At 38.2% G+C, this 20,290-nt stretch overlaps 3 protein-coding genes across 5 annotated transcripts; all 3 read left to right on the top strand.

Annotated features, from left to right (window-relative positions):
* The first annotated feature begins 804 nt into the window (after positions 1-804).
* Positions 805-5,621, top strand: LOC149382249 (FRIGIDA-like protein 5). Its single transcript, XM_089601742.1, has 8 exons — positions 805-1,616; positions 2,267-2,317; positions 2,593-3,204; positions 3,321-3,487; positions 3,570-3,792; positions 4,018-4,815; positions 4,906-5,063; positions 5,194-5,621. The coding sequence occupies exons 1-8, from the start codon at positions 905-907 to the stop codon at positions 5,371-5,373; spliced, it is 2,901 nt and encodes a 966-aa protein (XP_089457868.1). The 5' UTR covers positions 805-904; the 3' UTR covers positions 5,374-5,621.
* A 3,257-nt stretch (positions 5,622-8,878) lies between these two features.
* On the top strand, positions 8,879-13,771 carry LOC149382248 (FRIGIDA-like protein 5). Of its 2 annotated transcripts, none has more exons than XM_089601744.1 (8): positions 8,879-9,647; positions 10,339-10,389; positions 10,631-11,242; positions 11,359-11,525; positions 11,629-11,836; positions 12,079-12,870; positions 12,956-13,113; positions 13,263-13,771. In XM_089601744.1, exons 1-8 carry the CDS (start codon positions 8,954-8,956, stop codon positions 13,449-13,451), a joined length of 2,871 nt encoding a protein of 956 aa, XP_089457870.1. In that variant the 5' UTR covers positions 8,879-8,953; the 3' UTR covers positions 13,452-13,771. The 2 variants fall into 2 exon arrangements, with proteins under 2 accessions (XP_089457870.1, XP_089457869.1); XM_089601743.1 differs by having other exon boundaries at positions 11,623-11,836.
* A 1,903-nt stretch (positions 13,772-15,674) lies between these two features.
* On the top strand, positions 15,675-19,847 carry LOC149382247 (bifunctional 3-dehydroquinate dehydratase/shikimate dehydrogenase, chloroplastic-like). Of its 2 annotated transcripts, XM_089602066.1 has the most exons (11): positions 15,675-15,928; positions 16,154-16,393; positions 16,493-16,586; positions 16,663-16,890; positions 17,401-17,741; positions 17,943-18,006; positions 18,100-18,211; positions 18,308-18,451; positions 18,933-19,081; positions 19,163-19,325; positions 19,450-19,847. In XM_089602066.1, the coding sequence occupies exons 2-11, from the start codon at positions 16,191-16,193 to the stop codon at positions 19,491-19,493; spliced, it is 1,542 nt and encodes a 513-aa protein (XP_089458192.1). In that variant the 5' UTR covers positions 15,675-15,928; positions 16,154-16,190; the 3' UTR covers positions 19,494-19,847. The 2 variants fall into 2 exon arrangements, with proteins under 2 accessions (XP_089458192.1, XP_089458193.1); XM_089602067.1 differs by lacking the exon at positions 15,675-15,928 and having other exon boundaries at positions 16,066-16,393; positions 16,678-16,890.
* The last annotated feature ends 443 nt before the right edge of the window (positions 19,848-20,290 follow it).

Below are 20,290 nucleotides of genomic sequence, written 5' to 3'. Positions count from 1 at the left end.
TGTGTATATATATGACATACTAAATAGCTAGTTGTTAAGTTATTAAAATAATAGAAAATGAGAATATGTATTTTTGTGTGTAAGATAAATAAACTGCATTTTGAATTATTTTGAAGTGTAAGATAATGTAATTTAAAGGTTTAGATTATGATTTTCCAGTTTTTATATGCAGAATGACATGCCCAAGTTCCGTATGCCTTATTTGTTAGTGGCAACCAAAAACTATAAAGTAAGTGTTAAAAAAGGTTGATTTATTATGTATCTCGGATTTTATTTCTGAAAAGCTACGGGAAAATTAATACAATTTATGAATGTATCTGGATCCCAGACTGTAGCAGCGAACATTCCCTCTGAAAAAGAAATCCCAAGTGATAATTAATTTATTAACCCCCCAAAAAAAGAAAAAACAAATCACACAAATAGCGCTATTTTTTTTAATGGAAATCCCACAAATAACGTTGAGAAGAGACAAATGGCGCCAAAAATGCAACACAAAATTCCCAAAATGTTTAATTTTTAGAAATGGAGTAGCATTCGGCTACTTTTACATAACATTTCGACTTCCTCAAAAAAAAAAAAAAAAAAAAAAACGACTACTTTTAAACAAATGCTTGCTTAGCTTAGCTCTCGACTCTTCGTACGGACTAGTTTTATTTGTGAGTAGTGATTTTTTTTTTTTAACTCAAGGACTGACCAGTGAATAGTGCTTTACATACACATCTTCCAAAGTTCAGTACTTTTCTATTTTCCAATTGAAAAAAAAGTACTTTACTATATATTTATTTATTCATCCAATCACCTTCTTCATCGGAAACCGTAAAGAACCAAAAGTCCACTAAAGGTTCTCTCGCAGAGTCTTTACTAAACTTCTTTGCTAAGATACTTTCATTTCTTCGCCGAAAAAATGTCCGTACAAAGCCATGACTGGGAACCTTCTTCTTCGTCTTCCACCTCCGAGAGTCCTCTTCCGATCCTTCCATGGGGAGACCTGGAGCGAAACTTCGCTTCGCTCCAAACCTCCATCGAAGCACGCCTCAAGGAGCTCGAGATTAAGGAGGCTCAAGTGAACGAACGCCTCCGAGAGCTCGATTCCAGAGAGGCGAAAATTAGGTCACACTCCGTTCCGGATCCCGATCCCAGTCCGGGAACTACAGACGCGAAAAAGCTTTTGACTGTGCTGAGCGTGTCGGCGAGTGAGCACGAGACGCTCCGTGAGCGCGTGCGCCGAGCGCTGTGGGACTCCGGCGATCCCGGGAAGCTGGTCCTCGAAGCAATCGGCGATCTGTACGGCGAGGATTCCGAGAAGAGAAAAGGCGCGGTGTTGCTGTTGGAGCAGTTGGCGGAGATTGGGCCGAGTATTGGGCCTGCGGAGCGGGCCGAGGCGGCGAGGCTGTCCCGTGAATGGATGGCCAGGATTAAGGAAGAGAATTTGGATGGTCGGAGCGGCGTTTCAGATGTTTTAGGGTTTCTGCTTCTGATCGGTGCTTTTGATTTGGTGGATGAGTTCGACAGTGGTGATCTGTGTGGCGTTTTCCGGTGCATTCGGCGCCCGAGTTTGCTATATCCGGGCGATGATTCGAATGCTGATACCGGTTGGGGCGATGATGATGAACAAGGTAATCTTATTACCAATTTTTTTTTTTTTTTAGATTTTGCAATGTGTTCTTATTTCTGTTTCTTTTGCATAAATTAGTACTTGTCTGATTTGACATCTTAATATTTCGAGTGACTTTCAAGTGTGGGCATACACAAATTCAATCACAACTTTGTTTTGAAAGTGAAGAACTTTAGCCGATGAAGCAATTAGGTTGTTTGGTTTCGAAATGTCCATTGATGGATAGGAATCTCTTGGTGCGATAAATGTTGTGATGATTATGCATAGGCCATTCTATCAGCAAGAAATAGTGTTTCCCCATTAATCAATGACGATCAAACACTATAATGTTTGAATCCATTTCAGATTGCCCTAAAAACATAGTACGTTACTCGAGTTCGCTGATTGTTCACTAAAATCCAGAGCTTGAAGGGGGAAAAATTACCATTGCTGGGTTCATTTCCATCGCTTTCCACAGAAGCGGGCTCTAAAATTTCAATCTAGTTTGCAATAAGATCGTTGATGCGAGAGATATTGAGCATTCTCATGTGACTGTTCTTGAAAGAGAATAAACTTAGCCGATGAAGCAAATAGGGTGTTAGGTATTCGGGGCTTACTGTTTTCTTTTCTCTTTTTCTAAATGTTGTTCGATTCGATGCTATAACTTGCCAGGCTCACAAGCCAGCACGATTACAGATCCTCAAGAGGAAGACTTGGATAAAGGTTGGTCCTTTTTCTTTTTTTTTTTCTTTTCTTTGCATAAAGACAACTTCTGACTTGTTTTTGCATTTTTAAGTGACTTTTGAATGTGAAAATTAATACTTATTTTTTGAAAAATAATGAATTTAGCAATTGAATGAAATAGGGTGTTAGTTTCGTAATCTTCACTGATCAATACGAAGCTTTCCGTATAATGAAACTTGTGTTCAATTTAGGCAATTGGGGTTCATGTTGTTAATACATATAATGTTATTTGATTCAATGTTATAACTTTCCAGACTCACCAGCAAGCACTACTCCAAAACGTCGAAAAAGAAAGGGTCCGAAAGTAAAAGATCAGTCTCTAGAGGAAGACTTGGAGTTGGTGAACCAGATAGCTTCCGCGTTCACAAGCACCTTTGAAGCCCTAAAGTATTTCTGCGTCGAAATGGACGGAAGAAAGTTGAAGCTCTTTCTCTATCAGTACGTGGAAGATCACAATTCATGGGGCTCCGAGGTCCGTGAGGCTCTAACCTACGCCCCAGACCCAGCTAAGCTCGTCTTGGACTCGATCCCGGGTTTTCTACGCTCACAACCCGAATTCCGCACGAGCCTGACAATGGCCAAGGTCAGAAATATATGCATTCTTTTACTGGAACAGTTGATATCCATTTGCCATCCAATCAGTCAAAGTGTCGGAGAGGATGCTCTGAAGTTTGCCAAGGAGTGGAGATCAAATTTGGGACAGGTTTATCAGCGTCCTATCGTTGTGTACGGGTTTTTGCTTGTTTTGGCTGCCTATAGATTAGGCTCTATCTGCAACAGAGAAGAGCTTCTCCGTCTTTTGGCAATCGCTTGTCAGTATAAAGCATACTTTGGGCTGTGGCGTGCCCTTGGTTTTGCAGATGAAGGTGAGAAAGAAAAGACCTCAAAAAGAGAAGGCCAAATATATTATAGCTTATCGTCATATTTTGTTGTTGTTTCTCTCTGAGGAGTTTATGATGTACTTGGCTTTTATGCATGACAGTGTTGATCGAAAGCCTTATAAAAAAGACCATGTTTCTTGAGGCTGTTGATAATGTTTATCCATGTGGGCTTCTGGGTAAGTTTCAGCCAGTGCACCTTCTCAAGAGCTATTTGACTGTCACTAGGAAAAGAATATACAAGAAAGAAAATCAATCCAGCTTGCAACAGGTATTATTTACATATACAATTTTTCTCCGTTTATCGCTCACTTATGTCTGAAGATTTCTTAAGCAGTGGTAACGTCTTTCAGAAGCAAGCTATAAAAAAAGAAATAACTGCTATAGAGACCGTACTGAAATACATTGCCAAGTACAATCTCGAATCAAGATACCCACCCGGTGGTCTTGAGAAACAAATCTTGCTGCTGGAGATAAAGAAGGGAAAAATAAACAATTCTGCGAAGTTGAATAAACCCCATACAGATCCGAAAAGTAGAACCGCACCAAGCTCCTCTGTACCATGCGGTGCGAGCGGTAATGTAGCCGGTTTTTTGTTTTCGATGCCTGATTTCATCTTATATAATAAATAGGATCATTCCAGCTTCAGTGCTATAAAATTCATTAAGCATACTAAATATTGGCTCGCAAACTTTGATGTAATTGGTTTTAAGGTTTTTGAGGATTCTCTGTATATCAATCATTTCTCTGATCGATGGGATATTATTGACAACATTTGCTGCTTCTTGTTGTGATCTCCAGCGAGCAACACCGTCGACTCTAAACCAGAAGTCGAACCATCGGTAGAGGAAGAATCACCATCGGAGTCGGTCGACCAAGCAGTAGGATTCGAACCAGATGGCAAAGTGAAAAAATTGCACAAAACTCCAAAGGCAGATTTGAACGGGCCGTCCACTAGTCCTTGGCCTCGCCTGGAGTCCTTCTGCATCAATTTATATGGGAAAAGCTTCAATGTATTTTCCCATAAAATCAAAGAAGAAGATAAAAAAGAAGAACCGAATTTGACGGTCTCTTCTTCTTCTTCTTCTTCACCGGCCAGTCTCTGGCCCGAGCTCAAGTCCCTTTGCATTAAAATGGATGGGAATGGCTTGAGAACGTTCATTTATGACCACATCAACGAAGAGAAGAACGAGTCTTTTCGTAGCGAGGTCAGAAATGCCTTAAAAGACGCTTCTGACCCCGCTAAGCTCGTCTTGGACGCGATGCCGGGATGTCGGCGTTCGCAGAACAAGAATTTAGACATGAGTAAAGTCAGAAGTAGTCGAAATCTCTTGCTGGAGGAGTTGATTACTGTATTGCCCCCGATCAGTCCTCTCGTGAGAGATGAAGCTGTAAAGATGGCAAACGAGTTGAAGGGTAATTTGGGACACAAGTACAAGAGTCCGGGTAATGTGTTCGGATTCCTTCACTTGGTGGCGGCGTATGGCCTCATGTCTCATTTCAAGGCCGATGAGCTTCTCGGTCTTTTGGGACATGCGAATCAGGACAGAGTGTGTCCTGGTTTGTGTCGAATCCTCGGTTTTTCTGATAAAGCTTCAGGTTTGTTTTTGTAGAGATGGTTTCTGGTATATTGTCTACTTTAGAGTTGTCATTTATGGAAAAGGATTCTGTTTTTCATTTGGCTGACAGTTGTTATCGGTAATCTCGTACAAATGAATCTGGTGGTCGAGGCTGTCGAGCATATATATGCTTTCGAGGTGAAAAATTTATCGCCGTCGCATCTTCTGAAGAAATATGTCAAATCCGTTAAGGCTCGCTTTGATGGAACCGAACCACCGTCGATAAAGGTGCCCCTTCTTTTCTTTAATCATTTTGTCGCGCATGAGTTCTTTTGGAGACCCGTAATATAAATAACGTGGTCTTAGGCAACATGTGTTTTGACCGGGTTGTTTTTTTTGTTGGTTTCTTGAACACTAGGCAATAGAACAAGAAATAGCAGCCTTGAGAAGCGTCATTGAGTGTGTTGAGAAACATGAGCTTGAATCTGAAATACCTCCCAAGCATATCGTGACGCGAATCATCAAGCTTGAGGCGAAGAAGCTGGGTGTACTTGACTCCGAAAAGGTCACTTCTCCTTCTCCGAACGCACGAGCTTAGATATATATATATATATATATATATATATATATATATATATATATATATATATATATATATATATATGAGTGGAATCTGAATTAAGCATTTTGATATCATTTTCTGTTGCTCTTGTGGGAAACACAAGGAAGACAATGCGGAGTTTCGTTTGTTTAGTTCTACATTTAGGATTTGAGACACGGGCTAGTTATACATTGGACTGCTTTTGGTAGATCAAAGATATGGTATCTTGAACTTTTACATACAAATCAATTTGGTTGCATTGGAATCTTTTTTTTTTTTAAATAGCTACGAGCATTCCATCAAAACAAGGGCGAAACACCCAGTTACAGGAGAATAGCATTTTAGAACAAGGTAAACATGATTTAGGTCGAAATAAATCTAATAATACAAGTGATGGTTCATCTTGTGCACTCTTCTTATAAAGGGAAGAACATAGAGCACATTCAACTCGAGCACACATAAGGTTCTCTCAAAATACTCATAATAGTTGATGGAAAGATCCGATCAATCGGACCCCGATGACCCATAAAGAAAATGACTCTTCAGCCTATGTAGACAGACGTTTAACAGGATATCCAAAACGGTATAATAGAAGGGGCTAGTCCGTCTCCGTACCGAAACAAATCATGAAATACAAGACAAAATAAAATGTAATCAAACACCATCAAATTGAAATGAAAAAAAAAAAAAAAAAAAAAAAAAAAAAAAGCATAAATAAAATCAGATCAAAACATCTTTGAGGCTACTTTGCGCGGATATGGTAAGAGACGACGACGACATAAACCTCCACGTACACAAACGAGGAGTATTGCTGAAAGTCCTCTCCGGGATCCAGCCGAAGACCATAGCCGTGAACCGCAAACAACCGTCACGCAACGTTGATCACCGGTGAAGACCATCGTCTCGAGATGTAGATCACCGAGATCCATCTTCTTATTCTCCACCGCCAAACGCGCAAATGCATGACAAATGATCCGAGATCCATCTTCTTATCCTCCCCCGGAGCCGAGGAAAGAGTGGCGAGTGATGTTAAAGCTGTTCTTGAAACGACCGTAATTAGCATTACAATATTATCTTAATCCTAATTATGAATGTGATAGGACTTTAGTCGATAAAATAATTACTTGAATTGTCTGGGTTAGAACTTAGAATTTGTATTATCAAGAGTTTTAGTCTATAAATAAGATACAATGGAAGGTGGAAATAATACTTCGAGTAGGGAATTTTTTTTTTTTTAATCATTTTATATTTATTCAAAAACTGTAGAAAAGTATATAGCATTATATAATAATAGCTAGTTGTATAAAAGCAGACACTCGTTAATATATATATATATATATATATATATATATATATATATATATATATATATATGCAAATGGCAAAAAATGACATTGGGAGGAGACTGAGGCAAAAAATTCAACACGAAAGAGAAAAAAGAAAATTAATTCCGTGTTAATTTAATAAGCGACTCTTCTTTACTCTCAAGTCTTAACGGACTAGTTACTGACTAGTGATATTGTGATATGTATAAAGTAAATTTTTTTTTTATATGTTGAATGAAGTGAAATTCTATTTTTAAAAGGTAAATTGAAAAAAAAAAATTGATAACTACGTGTAAAATGACAATTTTTTTTTTCTTATTCACTCTCACATCACATCCGACCGACCTTATAAGCCATGGCCATCATCTATCGATCGGCCCAAGCTGCCATCTTCACGTTTTCTCTTCTCGGATTAGTGTTTTATGTTAGAGATGAGATTTAATATTTTTAAGCTTTTAGGGTCAAAAGTTTAGAAATTTTAAATTTTTGCAATAGATTTGATTAGAAGAATTGCCAATGACTAAATTAAGGCCCATTTTCTAATTTTTCCAAAAAATTTATTAAACTAAAGAGTCCTCTATTTTTTTCCTAAAAGCGAAAGAAAGAGAAAAATGAAGAGATTTTATTGGAAAAGATAGTAGATTGGTAATTAGTTATGCAATATGAGGGTATAATAGGTATAATTTTGTTATCTCTCATTTGACTTAGGGTAGGGTTTTTTTTTTCAAATAATTGACTGTTTAAGCCACGGAATGTGTAGCAATTTATTTTTTGCCAACATTTTGTTAATAATCCGTAAATAGCCTAGTTGCTTACGTGGCTGCACATTTATGAAGGATTTTTTTACAGATTTGCCAATGTATACTCTGATTAGTAACTTGTTATTTTAGGCAGTTTTTTTGTTTAAAATTTGAAAATGAATTCGGCAAGTATTTGAATTTTTTGACGTGTGGATATGGAGAAATTTCAGCGTTGACTTAACTAATTTTTTTCATTTAGGCAGTTTTTATTTTATTTTATTTTGAATTAAACCGATTAGGAAAGTAGTTAACCTGGTTTTTTGAATTTTGGACGTGTGGATTTGGAAAATATTCTTCATTTATTGATATTATTTTGTTTTCCATATATTCATAATTTTAGAACGTCCAAAATATTTCCAAAATTTTTTCCAGTTTATTTACACGAATATACTGTAAATATGTTTTGTATTTACAATGAATATACTGTAAATATGCTTCTTATTTACACGAATATACTGTAAATATGTTTTCTATTTACACGAACATACTATTAATGTGAGCAACAACCAAAAAAAAAAAAAAACTGTTCTTCGCGGTGTCCATGATTCCGATCGGGACCTTGGACGCAGATCGCGGAGAGGAGGACGAAGTGACGCTGCCTCTCGCGTGCTCTCTGCGTCGTTTCTCGGTGTCTCCTCTCGGTCCGGCATCCTCGGCGGCTCGTGGCTGTCCTTGTCTTCTCGGCTGGAACACGCGCGGGTGTCGCTCGATCTCGGCCATTGATGGCGCGCAAGGAATGAAAAAGAAGATAGGAGAAGGAGATGGAGGAGACGATGACGATGAGAGAGAGGAGGGGGGTGCTCGGGCTCGGCCATTGATGGCGGCCAAATCCTTTTTTTTTTCTTCTGAAAAGCAATAAATAGCGTGTGAATGCAGAGATACGGTTATAATGACCTTCCTCGATTTTCGTCATCATTAATGACCAAATATTTGAGCTGATGATATTTAATAACCGTGATCACAAAATGGGCGGGAATAACAAAGGGCAATCCCGTCTCATTTTGATTGTAAATAAATCCCAATGACTATTTACCATTAATTAACTAAATGTGGGCTAAAAATAAATTGCTTATTTTCGGAAGGTCATTTAGCTTAATTACCCTTTTTTTTACTAGTCCTAATTTGGTAAATTTTTTAAAATAGTAGGAAAACGGAAATGTCCCTCAATTTAGTCCAATTTAAGAAAATGTCCATTTGATTACGATTAAGGTCGAAATCTACTTTAGTCATATGTTAAGGTCGAAATACAAGTTTAGTTTTTGTAACTTGAGAAGTATTTTAATCAAAATATACATACATTCCAAATCAGTACTTTACTATTATTTATTCGCCCAATCATATACTTCATCGGGATAAAAAAGTACCAAAAGTCAACTAAAGGTCCTCTCTCACAGTCTTTACTCTTGACTAAACTTCTTCACTAAGATACTTTCCTTGTCTGGGGCCGAAATAATGTCCGTACAAAGCCATGTCTGCGAACCTCCTTCTTCGCCTTCTACCTCCGAGAGTCCTCCTCCGATCCTTCTATGGGGAGACCTGGGGCGAAACTTCGCTTCTCTTCAAATCTCCATCGAAGCCCGCCTCAAGGAGCTCGAGATTAAGGAGGCTCAAGTGAACGAACGCCTCCGAGAGCTCGATTCCAGAGAGGCGAAAATTAGGTCACACTCCGCTCCGGGAACCACCGACGCGAAGAAGCTTCTCTCTGTGCTCAGCGAGTCGGCGAGTGAGCACGAGACGCTCCGTGAGCGCGTGGGCGGAGCTTTACGGGACTGCGGCGATCCCGGGAAGCTGGTCCTGGAAGCCATCGGCGATCAGTACGGCGAGGATTCCGAGAAGAGAAAAGGCGCGGTGTTGCTGTTGGAGCAGTTGGCGGAGATTGGGCCGAGTATTGGGCCTGCGGAGCGGGCCGAGGCGGCGAGGCTGGCCCGTGAATGGATGGCCAGGATTAAGGAAGAGGATTTGGATGGTCGGAGCGGCGTTTCAGATGTTTTAGGATTTCTGCTTCTGATCGGTGCTTTTGATTTGGTGGATGAGTTCGACAGCGGTGATGTGTTTGGCGTTTTCCGGTGCATTCGACGCCGGAGTTTTCGGTCCCCTGGCGAGGATTCGAATGCTGATTTCGGTTGGGGCGATAATGATGAACAAGGTAATCTTATTCCCATTTTTTTTTTTAGATTTTGCAATGTGTTTATAATTATATTTCTTTTGCGTAAAGATTTATTTCTTGTTTGTTTTGACGTTTAAATATTTTGAGTGAGTTTTAAGTGGGAGAATACACAAATTCAATCACAACTTGGTTTTGAAAGTTAAGAACTTTAGCCGATGAAGCAATTAGGATGTTTGGTTTCGAAATGTCCATTGATGGATGGGAATCTCTTGGTGCGATAAAAGTTGTGTTGATTATGCATAGTCCATTCTATCAGGAAGAAATGGTGTTTCCCCATTAATCAATTACGATCAAACACCATAATGTTTGAATCCATTTCAGATTGCCCTAAAAACATAGTTCGTTACTTGAGTTCACTAAAATCCAGAGTTTATAGGGGGAAAAAGTTACCATCTTTGAGTTCATTTCCGTCGGTGTCCACCGAAGCTGGAAATTTCCATCGAGTTTGCAATAAGATCGTTGATGTGAGAGATGTTGAGCAGTCTCATGTGACTGTTCTTGAAAGAGAATGAATTTATCCGATGAAGCGAATAGGCTGTTTAGTTTTGTAATTTCTGTCGATTGATATGGATATCTACGTATAATAAAAGTTGTATTTAGGCATTCAGGGATTGTTTTTCTTTTCTTTCTTTTTTCTTAATGTTGTTCGATTCGATGCTATAATTGCCAGACTCACCAGCGAGGACGATTCCAATTCCTCAAGAGGAAGACTTGGATAAAGGTTGGTCTTTTTTATTGTCTTTTGCATATATACTAGTTCTAGTGTTTTTTTTTTTTAATTACATTTTTTAAGTGAAAATGCACAAATTCAATTAAAACTTGTTTTTGTCAGTGAATGAATTTAGTCGATGAAACAACTAGGGTGTTAGTTTCCTAATCTTCGTGGATTGATATGAATATTTTCATATAATGAAATTCATTTTAAAGTTTATGTTGTTTGACTCAATGTCATAACGTGCCAGACTCACCAGCAAGCGCAACTCCAAATCCTCGAAAAAGAAGGGTTCCGATGATAAAAGACCAGTATCTAAAGGAAGACTTGGAGTTGGTGAACCAGATTGCTTCAGCGTTCACAAGCACCTTCGAAGCCCTAAAGTGTTTCTGCATCGGAATGGACGGAAGTCACTTGAAGCTCTTTCTCTATCAGTACGTGGAAGATCACGATTCATGGGGCTCCGAGGTCCGTGAGGCTCTAACCTACTCCCCGGACCCAGCTAAGCTCGTCTTGGACTCGGTCTCGGGTTTTCTACGCTCACAACCCGAGTTCCACACGAGCCTGACAATGGCCAAAGTCAGAAATATCTGCATTCTTTTGATGGAACAGTTGATTTCCATTTGCCCTCCAACCAGTCAAAGTGTCCGAGAGGAAGCTCTGAAGTTGGCCAAGGAGTGGGAATCGAATCTGGGACAGGTTTATCAATCTCCTATCATTGGGTACGGGTTTTTACTTCTTCTAGCTGCCTATGGATTAGGCTCCAACTACGAAAGAGAAGAGCTTCTCCGTCTTTTGAGAATCACTATTCAGCATAAAGCATACTCGGGGCTGTGTCGTGCCCTTGGCTTTGCGGATGAAGGTGAGAAAGATCAGAACCCAAAAAGAGAATGCCTAATATATTATAGCTTATTTTCATATTATATTGTAGTTTCTCTCGGAGGAATTCCTGATGTACTTGGCTTTTATGCGTTACAGTGTTGATCGAAAGCCTTATAGAAAAGACCATGTTCCTTGAGGCTGTTGATAATGTTTATGCGTTTGGGCTTCTGGGTAAGTTTCAGCCGGTAGACCTTCTCAAGAGTTATTTGACTATCTCCAGGAAAAGAATTTACAAGAGTTTAAATCAATCCAACTTGGAACAGGTATTAATTATGTGTGTAATATACGCAATTCTTCTCCCTTTTTCGCTCATTGTCCATGTTTATGAAGATTTTGTTAAGCAATGGTATCTTCTTTCAGAAGCAGGCTATAAACAAAGAAATAACTGCTATAAAGACCGTAATGAAATATATTGCCAAGTACAAGCTTGAATCAACATATCCACCCGGTGGGCTTGAGAAACAAATCTTGATGCTGGAGGTAGTCAAGGACAAAATAAGCCATTCTGTGGAGCTGAATAAACCCCATACAGATCCGAAAAGTAGTACCGCGCCAAGCTCCTCTGTACCATGCGGTGAGAGCAGTGATGTAGCTGGGGTTTTTTTTCCATGCTCGATTTCACTGTATATAATATAACTAGGATTCATTGCAGCTTAATTACAACAGTTTTGAAATTCAGTAGGCCTACGAAAAATTGACTTGCAAACTTTGATGTGTTTTGTTTTGAGGTTTTTGAAGATTCTCTGTGTATTAATAATCTCTCTGATTGATGGGATATAATTGACAACATTCTCTTCCTCTTGTTGCGATCGCCAGGGAGCGATGCTGTCGATTCTAAACCAGAAGTTGAACCAACGGTAAAGATAGAAACACCGTCGAAGACGGACGATCAAGCAGTAAAATCCGAACCAAACGGCATAGTGGTAAAGTTGGACAAAACTCCAAAGGCAGATTCAAACTGGCCGTCCACTAGCCATTGGCCTCGCGCCGAGTCCGTCTGCTTCAATTTATACGGGAAAAGCTTCAACATATTTTCCCATAATATCAAAGAAGAAGAAAAAGAAGAACCGAAATTGACGGTCTCTTCTTCTTCTCCTTCCCCGGCCAGTCTCTGGCCCGAGCTCAAGCCCCTTTGCGTAAATATGGACGGAAAAGGTTTGAGAACGTTCGTGTACAACCACATCGACGAAGAGAAGAATGAGTCTTTTCGCAACGAGGTCAGAAATGCATTAAAAGGCACTTCTGACCCAGCAAAGCTAGTCTTGGACGCGATGCCAGGATGTCTGCGTTCACAGAACAAGAGTTTTAACAAGATGAAAGTCAGCAACAGTCGAGACCTCTTGCTGGAGGAGTTGATTACTGTATCGCCCCTGATCAGTCCTCTCGTCAGAGAAGAAGCCGTAAAGATGGCAAACGAGTTGAGGGGTGTTTTGGGACATAAGCACAAGAGTGCGAGTAATGTGTTCGGATTTCTTTATTTGGTGGCGGCCTATGGCCTCGTGTCTGATTTCGAGGCTGATGAGCTTCTTGGACTTTTGGGACATGCGAATCAGCACAGAGTGTGTCCTGGTTTGTGTCGAATCCTTGGTTTCGCTGATAAAGCTTCAGGTTTGTTTCATTGGCATGATTTCTAGCTCATTGTTTAGAGTTGTGATTTAATAAATAAGGATTCTGTTTTTCATTTGGCGGACAGTTGTTATCGATAATCTCGTACAAATGAATCTGGTGGTCGAGGCTGTCGAGCATATCTATGCTTTCGAGGTGAAAAATTTATCGCCGTCGCATCTTCTGAAGCAATACGTCAATTCCATCAAGGTTCGCTTTGACAGAACCGAACCACTTACGAAAAAGGTACCCCCTTTCTTTTCTTTAATTTGGAGACCCATAAAAAAAATACTGCCTTGTGTATTAGGCGACGCTTGTTTTGACTTATCCTTTTTCTTCTTTTTTTTTTACCCGAAGTATTTAGACTTTTTTTTTCTTGGTTTATTGAACACTAGGCCATAGAGCAAGAAATAAAAGCCTTGAGAAGAGTCATTGACTGTGTTGCAAAGTATAAGCTTGAATCTAAATTACAGCCCCAACATGTCCTGATGCAAATTAAGGAGCTAGAGGCAAAAAAGGTGTGTTTACTTGACCCTGGTAAAGTCGCTCCTTCTCCTTCTTCTTCTCCGAATGCACAAGCTTAGATATATGTGTGTGTGTGTGTGTGTGTGTGTGTATGCATACACATACACTGATTTGATTCTCTTATATATGAGTGGAATCTGGATTAAGCGTTTTGATATCATTTGCCGTTGCTCCTTTGGTATCTTCTTCAACTTTACACGCAGATCAAATTGGTTGCGTTGGAATCTTATACAAGCATAGTGATGTAATGTTGCAGCTACGTTTTCAAACGAGCGCAATTAATATTACAATACTTTTTTAAGACAAATCACATTATAAATTCGCACAGGAACAAATGTCTTCTATATATTTTACATAATTTTAAAAAGATTTTGCGACTCTCTCATTAATATTTTATTTAAAAAAAGTTACGCTACGAATTTGATATAGTATTAAAACAAGAAAAAAAAAAAATTGAGTCACGACTCTTTTTGGTCAGCTAAACAAAAAATTCTAAATCTTCTTTATGAACATTTTTTTTAAAGGCATCAACGATTCATCTTAGTAGGAAGTCGGGTCGGACATGATAAAGAGGACATTGTGCCCAACTCGATACTAAACTCTCAATTATGTCGTTATTTTTCACAAGTGCAAAACGACATCATAAGAGCAAAAATGACATGAACATAGCCGAAAATCAGAGCCCAAGCCTAAAGACGAAAGTCTTGGCGCCAAGACTTCGATTCAAGGACTTCATGCCAGCTCTCCTTGTGCACGGGCTTGCCTCGGGCCAGCCCAGCAAAGCCACGGCCTCACCCAGGCTTGCCCAGCAAAGCCACGGCCTCACCCAGGCTTGCCCAGCGAGCCTAAGTCCTCGTCCAACCTTGTCCAAGCGAGACCAAGACCTCGCCCAAGCATCACGGAGCTTGTCTTCTTGCCCAAGACACCTCCCAAATCATCTAATGTTGGAGTAATGTTAAGCGTCGGAGTGCGTGCCGAAAGAAATCTCTATGCGTCTTCTTAGTTTATTTTCCGTTTTTATTTATTTAGGTGACAAAAAGCCGAATATCCGAAGATATCATTTATATATAAAAATGACTTTTAATATATCATTTCAAATGGTTGAGCCCGAACAAAATCTTGACTTTTTAGGGTATGTCGTGGACTTTTTCAAGAACACGTGATGCGCAGAGCTCGGGACCTATATCCCACGCCTAACCTTTCAAAAGAACTGATTCAGCCAGAGTTTAAAAAAAATGCCATATTGGCTCAAAATTAAAGATCCGACTTCCCACAAACCGTCCGGGCATTTCTTTAAGCTTGTTACACGTCAGCAACCATAATAGTGGAAAAAGCCGAAAGTAGTTGTTTTCTGTATTTTTTTTCAATATTAGTCGCTGAATCTTTTAATTTTCATAAATAATCGTTTTAATTTTGAAGTGTCTATTTTACATTTAATAGTTGTTAATCATATTTTCAATAACCGTTAATCAGATTTCAATAACTGTTAACGAGATTTTAATATATCAATATTTTGAACCAAATTTCAATAATTGTTAATCAGATTTCAATATAACAATTTTTTGTACAAGATTTCAATAATTGTTAATCAGATTTCTATAACTGTAAACTAGATTTTAATAATTGTTGATTAGATTTCGGAGACACAGAGAGTATTTTTGTCCATAAATAAGATAAATGGTTATTGGCGAACTATTTTGAAAGATAAATGATAAGTGAGTAGCGATTTTCCCACCATAGTAAGGCCACGACTTGTTATTGTGACACAGGTTTCGCGCCTATTGCAAAGAAAACGTTAATAGCTCCATTGTTATTAGTTATTACTATTTTTTTTTAAAAGAAGAAGCGGTTGAAAAATCAGCTTTTTTGTGCCTTTTACATAATTTGGTGACGTGGAAAGGAGAAAAAATGCGGTGATCCGTAAGCTGTCACAACTCACGTTACCACGTTGCCACGAACTTGTGACGTGTACCCAGCAAACACTCTTCTAACTTTTCTCTACCAATTTTTTTTGTTTTTTTTTTAAGATTTTCTCTACCAACTCGAAAGCCGTAAAAAGAAAAGAAAAAAAAATCAAAGCCAAACTAAGGTGGCTCTTCAAGTTAGGTAAGCAATATATGAGTTTGTGGCCCACAAATTTATATAATTTTTTTATTGATAAGTATTTGTTTACTTTTCTGTGCTTGCTTCAGTATTATTCTTTCCGATCAAAATAAGAAAAAGGATTCTGATTCTTTGTGTCGGGAATTGCTATCAACTCAATATATATAAGAATTCTATATATATTATACATATCACGAGTAATGACGGCAGTGATAGTGAATCAATATACTACATCGCGTGAAATACGAGTAATTAAATAGATAGTATTTTCCACCTAACAACCAAATACATTGTCATTGATTGATTCATTCACAGTCAAGTCGCCGAATGGTTAATTTTGAAGGGGATATAAATAAATAAATAATCAACGTTCGCGGTTGTTGGAGGTTCGACTTAACGGTAACGTGATTTGTTTATAAAGATTTTTAATAAAGTAAGCTCTCTTACCAACCCTTCTTAAACATTATTTTTGCCATTTATTTCTGTTCCCTCTTTCTTTGCATCGGTTCTTATCCATTTCTTTATTCCATAAGCCCACTTTTCTTGATTCGTTACATTTATATTATATATATATATTATTCGGTTCTATACATATTACATACCGAATCCTTATCGACTCACTCTTTCTCTATCCCCCTTGTTTTGGTTGAAACCAAAGTTGCTTGATAAAGAAAGAAAAAAAAAAGAGAGAGAGAATGAAGGAAATAAGGTCAACGATGATCTGTGCTCCGATAACGGCGCGGTCAACGGAGCAAGTGGTGAGTCAAATGCACGTGGCGAAATCTGAAGGCGCTGATATCGCCGAGATCAGACTGGACTGCCTTCAGAATTTCCAGCCAATGAGAGACCTCGAAATCATCCTCACAAACAAGCCTTTGCCTGTGATTGTCGTTTACCGGTAATAACGACCTTTTAATTTCCTCATCACCAATCTAGTAACGTACGTATTGAGCATGAACAAATTTTTTTTTTTTTTTTCATTTCTTATTCATCAAAGACAAGGTTTGAACAAAGGCGATGAGAGAGCTCGATCGGAAGCGCTATTTTTAGCCGGAGATTTGGGAGCAGAGTTTGTCGAATTCGAACTCGAGGTACTACAAATTAATAATTACTAATGTATTTTTTATTTTACTTTAGATAATACATCTCTGTTTTATTTAATAATAGATGGATTTTTCTAAGCTTATTGAGAAACAGAAAGAGAGTACTAATCAAGCGAGACGGAGCAAAATCATCGTGTCTCGCTACGAGGACCGTCCGATCCCATCGGAAGAAGAGATGAGCCGCGTCGTAGCGAAGCTGCGATCCGCCGACGCAGATATCGTCAAACTAGTCGTTGATGTGTCCGATATCACCGAGCTTCCAAGACTTTTTCGCCTCTTATCTGATTCTAAGGTATATGAAAAAAAAACATATAATTCTAGGCATAAAATATAAAATAAAAATAATAAAAAAATGGATAAAAATACAATTTTTAGGGTGATGTAGCTAAATAGCCAATCTGAAGTTATGAATTTGCAAAATAGTCAAGGTTTGTCTTAAATGAGTGAAATAGCAAAAATGTGCAGCAATCTAGTTTCAAAAAAAATTTGACCCCAAGATTTTTTTTTTTTTAAGTGATAAATTGCTTATAATAATCGTCAATAATTTTAATCCTGGCTGTCATAAAAATTTTGAAAACGTAAAATTTGACTACTTTGTTGAAAAGTTAAAACTTTGGCTATTTCGCTAATCAATAAGTTTCAAATGACTATTTATACAATTTTTCCTTTTTAAAAATAAGTGAGCGCGCTTGTGGCTCGTCCCACTTGTGCACGTATGTCAACATGCTGATAAAAATCATTTTTTCAAATTAATAAAAATTAAGGTTGAGATTGGATTCTTAAAAGTTCGATTCTCGTGCAGACTCCGACGATCGCGTACTCTTCGGGGGAGAGAGGACTTATTAGCCAGATTTTGGCCCCGAAATACGGCGGCTTTTTGGTGTACGGATCGCTCGAAGGAGAGAAGGTTCCGGGTTTGCCTAGTTTAGCCCACCTTAGAGAGGCTTATAGAGTGAAGGACATTAACAAGGAAACTCGAGTTTTCGGGCTCGTCTCGAAGCCCGTGGGCCATAGTAAAGGCCCGTTACTACACAATCCCGCTCTCAGACACGTCGGTTTCAACGGAGTTTATGTCCCAATGTACGTCGACGATCTCGCTAAGTTCTTCACCGTCAATCCCAACGAAGACTATATCGGATTCAGGTATTAAAACATGTATATGTCTTTTATAGTCTCGAAGTCTTTCAAGTCTTTGATTTATGTCGTAAATTTTTTACAAAAAATCCTCCGGAGAGAATTAGTGATTTCAGTATCTTGAGAAACAAGTAAATGTAAAAAAAAAATAAAAAAATAAAAAATAAAAAAAACATTCCTTTCTGTTTTTGGGTTTGATGTTTTCTTTAGTGTTGGATTTCCATACAAGGAAGCTGTGATTGAGTTCTGTAATGAAGTCCATCCACTTGCTCAGGTTTGGGCCACTCTCTAAATCCTAATTTATTTTATTTCCTCAAAGAAAAAAAAAATTGATGTACTTATTTATTTTTGATATTTTTTTTTTCAGTCTATAGCTGCTTCAAATACTATAATAAGGCGGCCCGGGGACGGAAAGCTTGTCGGTTACAACACGGATTGCGAGGCAGCAATAACCGCGATAGAGGATGCTCTAATCAAAGGTACAATAATAATAATGAAAATCGTAAAATCGCAGATCGGTCCCACATCCGAAGCTTGCTTAGGTTTTGCTTCCAATATTATGAAATGTGTAACAGAATGCTCCGATGGAGAAGTGAATTTAAAGTCTCCGCTTCACGGAAAGAGCTTTGTGCTGGCCGGCGCCGGAGGAGCGGGACGAGCCTTGGCGTTCGGAGCCAAAGATAGAGGCGCTCGTGTCCTTGTTTTCGATATCGATTATGGTAAAACTAACAATTTCTAGTATATTATGGGGGAAAAAAATTATATATATATAACGTTTTCTAGTATTTAAAAAAAAAAATGAAGTGTGAAAATACATTGTACTTTACTAAAGAATGCCCAAGTGTTTCATCCTTCAACAAGGCTAACCAAATTTTTTCCTGATTTCTTGCGATACAAGAAAGACCGAAATTCCTAACTCGCCATCGACTGCGAAGCGGGGCCATTCATAGACCTAAATAAAATTTGTAGTATACTCACCTACAAAAAAAAAAAAAAAAAAATCATATATACCTAGACTATGTTCAGCTCTATAACATCTTTGTTTTCTGTTTTTTCTTCTAAATATTTTTTTAATGTAGATACAGTGTGAAACATGCAAATTCTTGTAATTTGTTTTACTGAAAAAGTCCCGGTCTTTACCATTCAACAAGGCCAACCAAGTTTATATATTTTTTTTATTTCGATTGCTTGCGATACAAGAAAGAGCAAAAGCCCTAGCTCTCGCTGTAGACGGGGAAGCGAGGCCATTCGAAGAGCTATCCAAGCACCGACCCGAGAAAGGGGCGATTTTGGCCAATGCGACTCCGCTGGGAATGCACCCGAACACCGAAAGAATCCCTGTTTCTCAGGTCCGTTTGCTTTGCTATCTCGGTTGCTTGCTTTGCAAGTCTCCCTCTTTTAATGTTCTGTTTTTATTTTTTTTTGTGTAGGAAAGCTTGAGAGATTACGTGCTCGTGTTCGACTCGGTGTACACGCCTCGGAAAACTATTCTGCTGAAGGAAGCCGAGGCCGCCGGAGCCGTGGTTGTGAGCGGGGTCGAGATGTTTCTCCGACAGGCTGTTGGGCAATTCAGTCTTTTCACCGGTGGACCAGGTAAAACACATTGAATCTATTTCCATAATATGTAACAAATCAGTGGATGAATTTGTTTTAGAAGCAATGTCAAACACATGCCACGTGTTTTATGATTTTTTTATTTTTTTTTATTTTTGTGCAGCGCCTGTGGAGTTCATGCGGGAGATTATTTGGGACAAATTTTGATATTCCTCTAGACTTTTTTCTTTTTTTTTTTTGAGGAAAATATTCCTCAAGGCATTAAATTAAGAAGAAAAGGGAATTAGATAAATTAAGAAGAAAACGGAATTAGAATATTTGGGACAAATTTTGATATTCCTCAAGATTTTTTTTTTTTTTTTGAGGAAAATATTCTTCAAGATATTAAATTAAGCATACTAGTATAGTCTAGTTGCTAATTTCACATTACCTATAAAGTGAAAGTCATTGGTTCAATCTTCACTGACAGCTACCCTCTCAAAAAAAAATGTATGATATGGTACTAGAATTTTGATCCCGTGAAAAATTATTTTAGAATTTTCCGGTATTTCTTTTGAAGTTTTATTTCTCGTAAATACGGACCAGAAGATCCCATTTCCCGAATTTCATATAGACAATTTTACATGGGATTGAAAAACTAATCTATCTCAATTCAAAACAATTTCTTGAACAAATTACAATAACTTTTATCTTTTAAAGTATTACCCTAAACCCTACAGTAACTTTCATATAATAAAATGGATCATCCATTTCTCTTTTCAATTTAGACCGAACTACAAAATTTAATCAATCAATTTATTAAACATCTATAAGTTACTACATTCTTTTTCGTTCTTTCTCTTGAATCATATGCTATCCATGGACTCGTTTTTGCATTCTTCTTACCAAATAAGGCGATTTGTCCATTGGTACTAACGGCCAAAAAACGAGTCTTTAACTGGAATGTTAGAAACTTTTAACTGATTTAACGACTCTTTTTTGTTTGAACTTGCTTAATACTCACA

This window comes from Urtica dioica, chromosome 11 (assembly GCF_054948205.1).
Source record: "Urtica dioica subsp. dioica isolate 48M chromosome 11, U.dioica_male_clone48M_v1_H2, whole genome shotgun sequence".
NCBI lineage: Eukaryota > Viridiplantae > Streptophyta > Magnoliopsida > Rosales > Urticaceae > Urtica > Urtica dioica.
Note: the sequence above shows the minus strand (reverse complement) of the source record. Positions and strands in the feature narration are given on the sequence as shown.

Coding starts and splice junctions, on each gene's coding strand:
- LOC149382249 (XM_089601742.1), top strand. CDS start 905: ATGTCCGTACAAAGCCATGACTGGGAACCTTCTTCTTCGTCTTCCACC. Junction 1,617..2,266: donor GGGCGATGATGATGAACAAG/GTAATCTTATTA, acceptor ATAACTTGCCAG/GCTCACAAGCCAGCACGATT. Junction 3,793..4,017: donor TGTACCATGCGGTGCGAGCG/GTAATGTAGCCG, acceptor TGTGATCTCCAG/CGAGCAACACCGTCGACTCT.
- LOC149382248 (XM_089601743.1), top strand. CDS start 8,954: ATGTCCGTACAAAGCCATGTCTGCGAACCTCCTTCTTCGCCTTCTACC. Junction 11,837..12,078: donor AAGCTCCTCTGTACCATGCG/GTGAGAGCAGTG, acceptor TGCGATCGCCAG/GGAGCGATGCTGTCGATTCT. Junction 13,114..13,262: donor CCGAACCACTTACGAAAAAG/GTACCCCCTTTC, acceptor ATTGAACACTAG/GCCATAGAGCAAGAAATAAA.
- LOC149382247 (XM_089602066.1), top strand. CDS start 16,191: ATGAAGGAAATAAGGTCAACGATGATCTGTGCTCCGATAACGGCGCGG. Junction 17,742..17,942: donor GAAGACTATATCGGATTCAG/GTATTAAAACAT, acceptor TGTTTTCTTTAG/TGTTGGATTTCCATACAAGG. Junction 18,007..18,099: donor AAGTCCATCCACTTGCTCAG/GTTTGGGCCACT, acceptor TTTTTTTTTCAG/TCTATAGCTGCTTCAAATAC.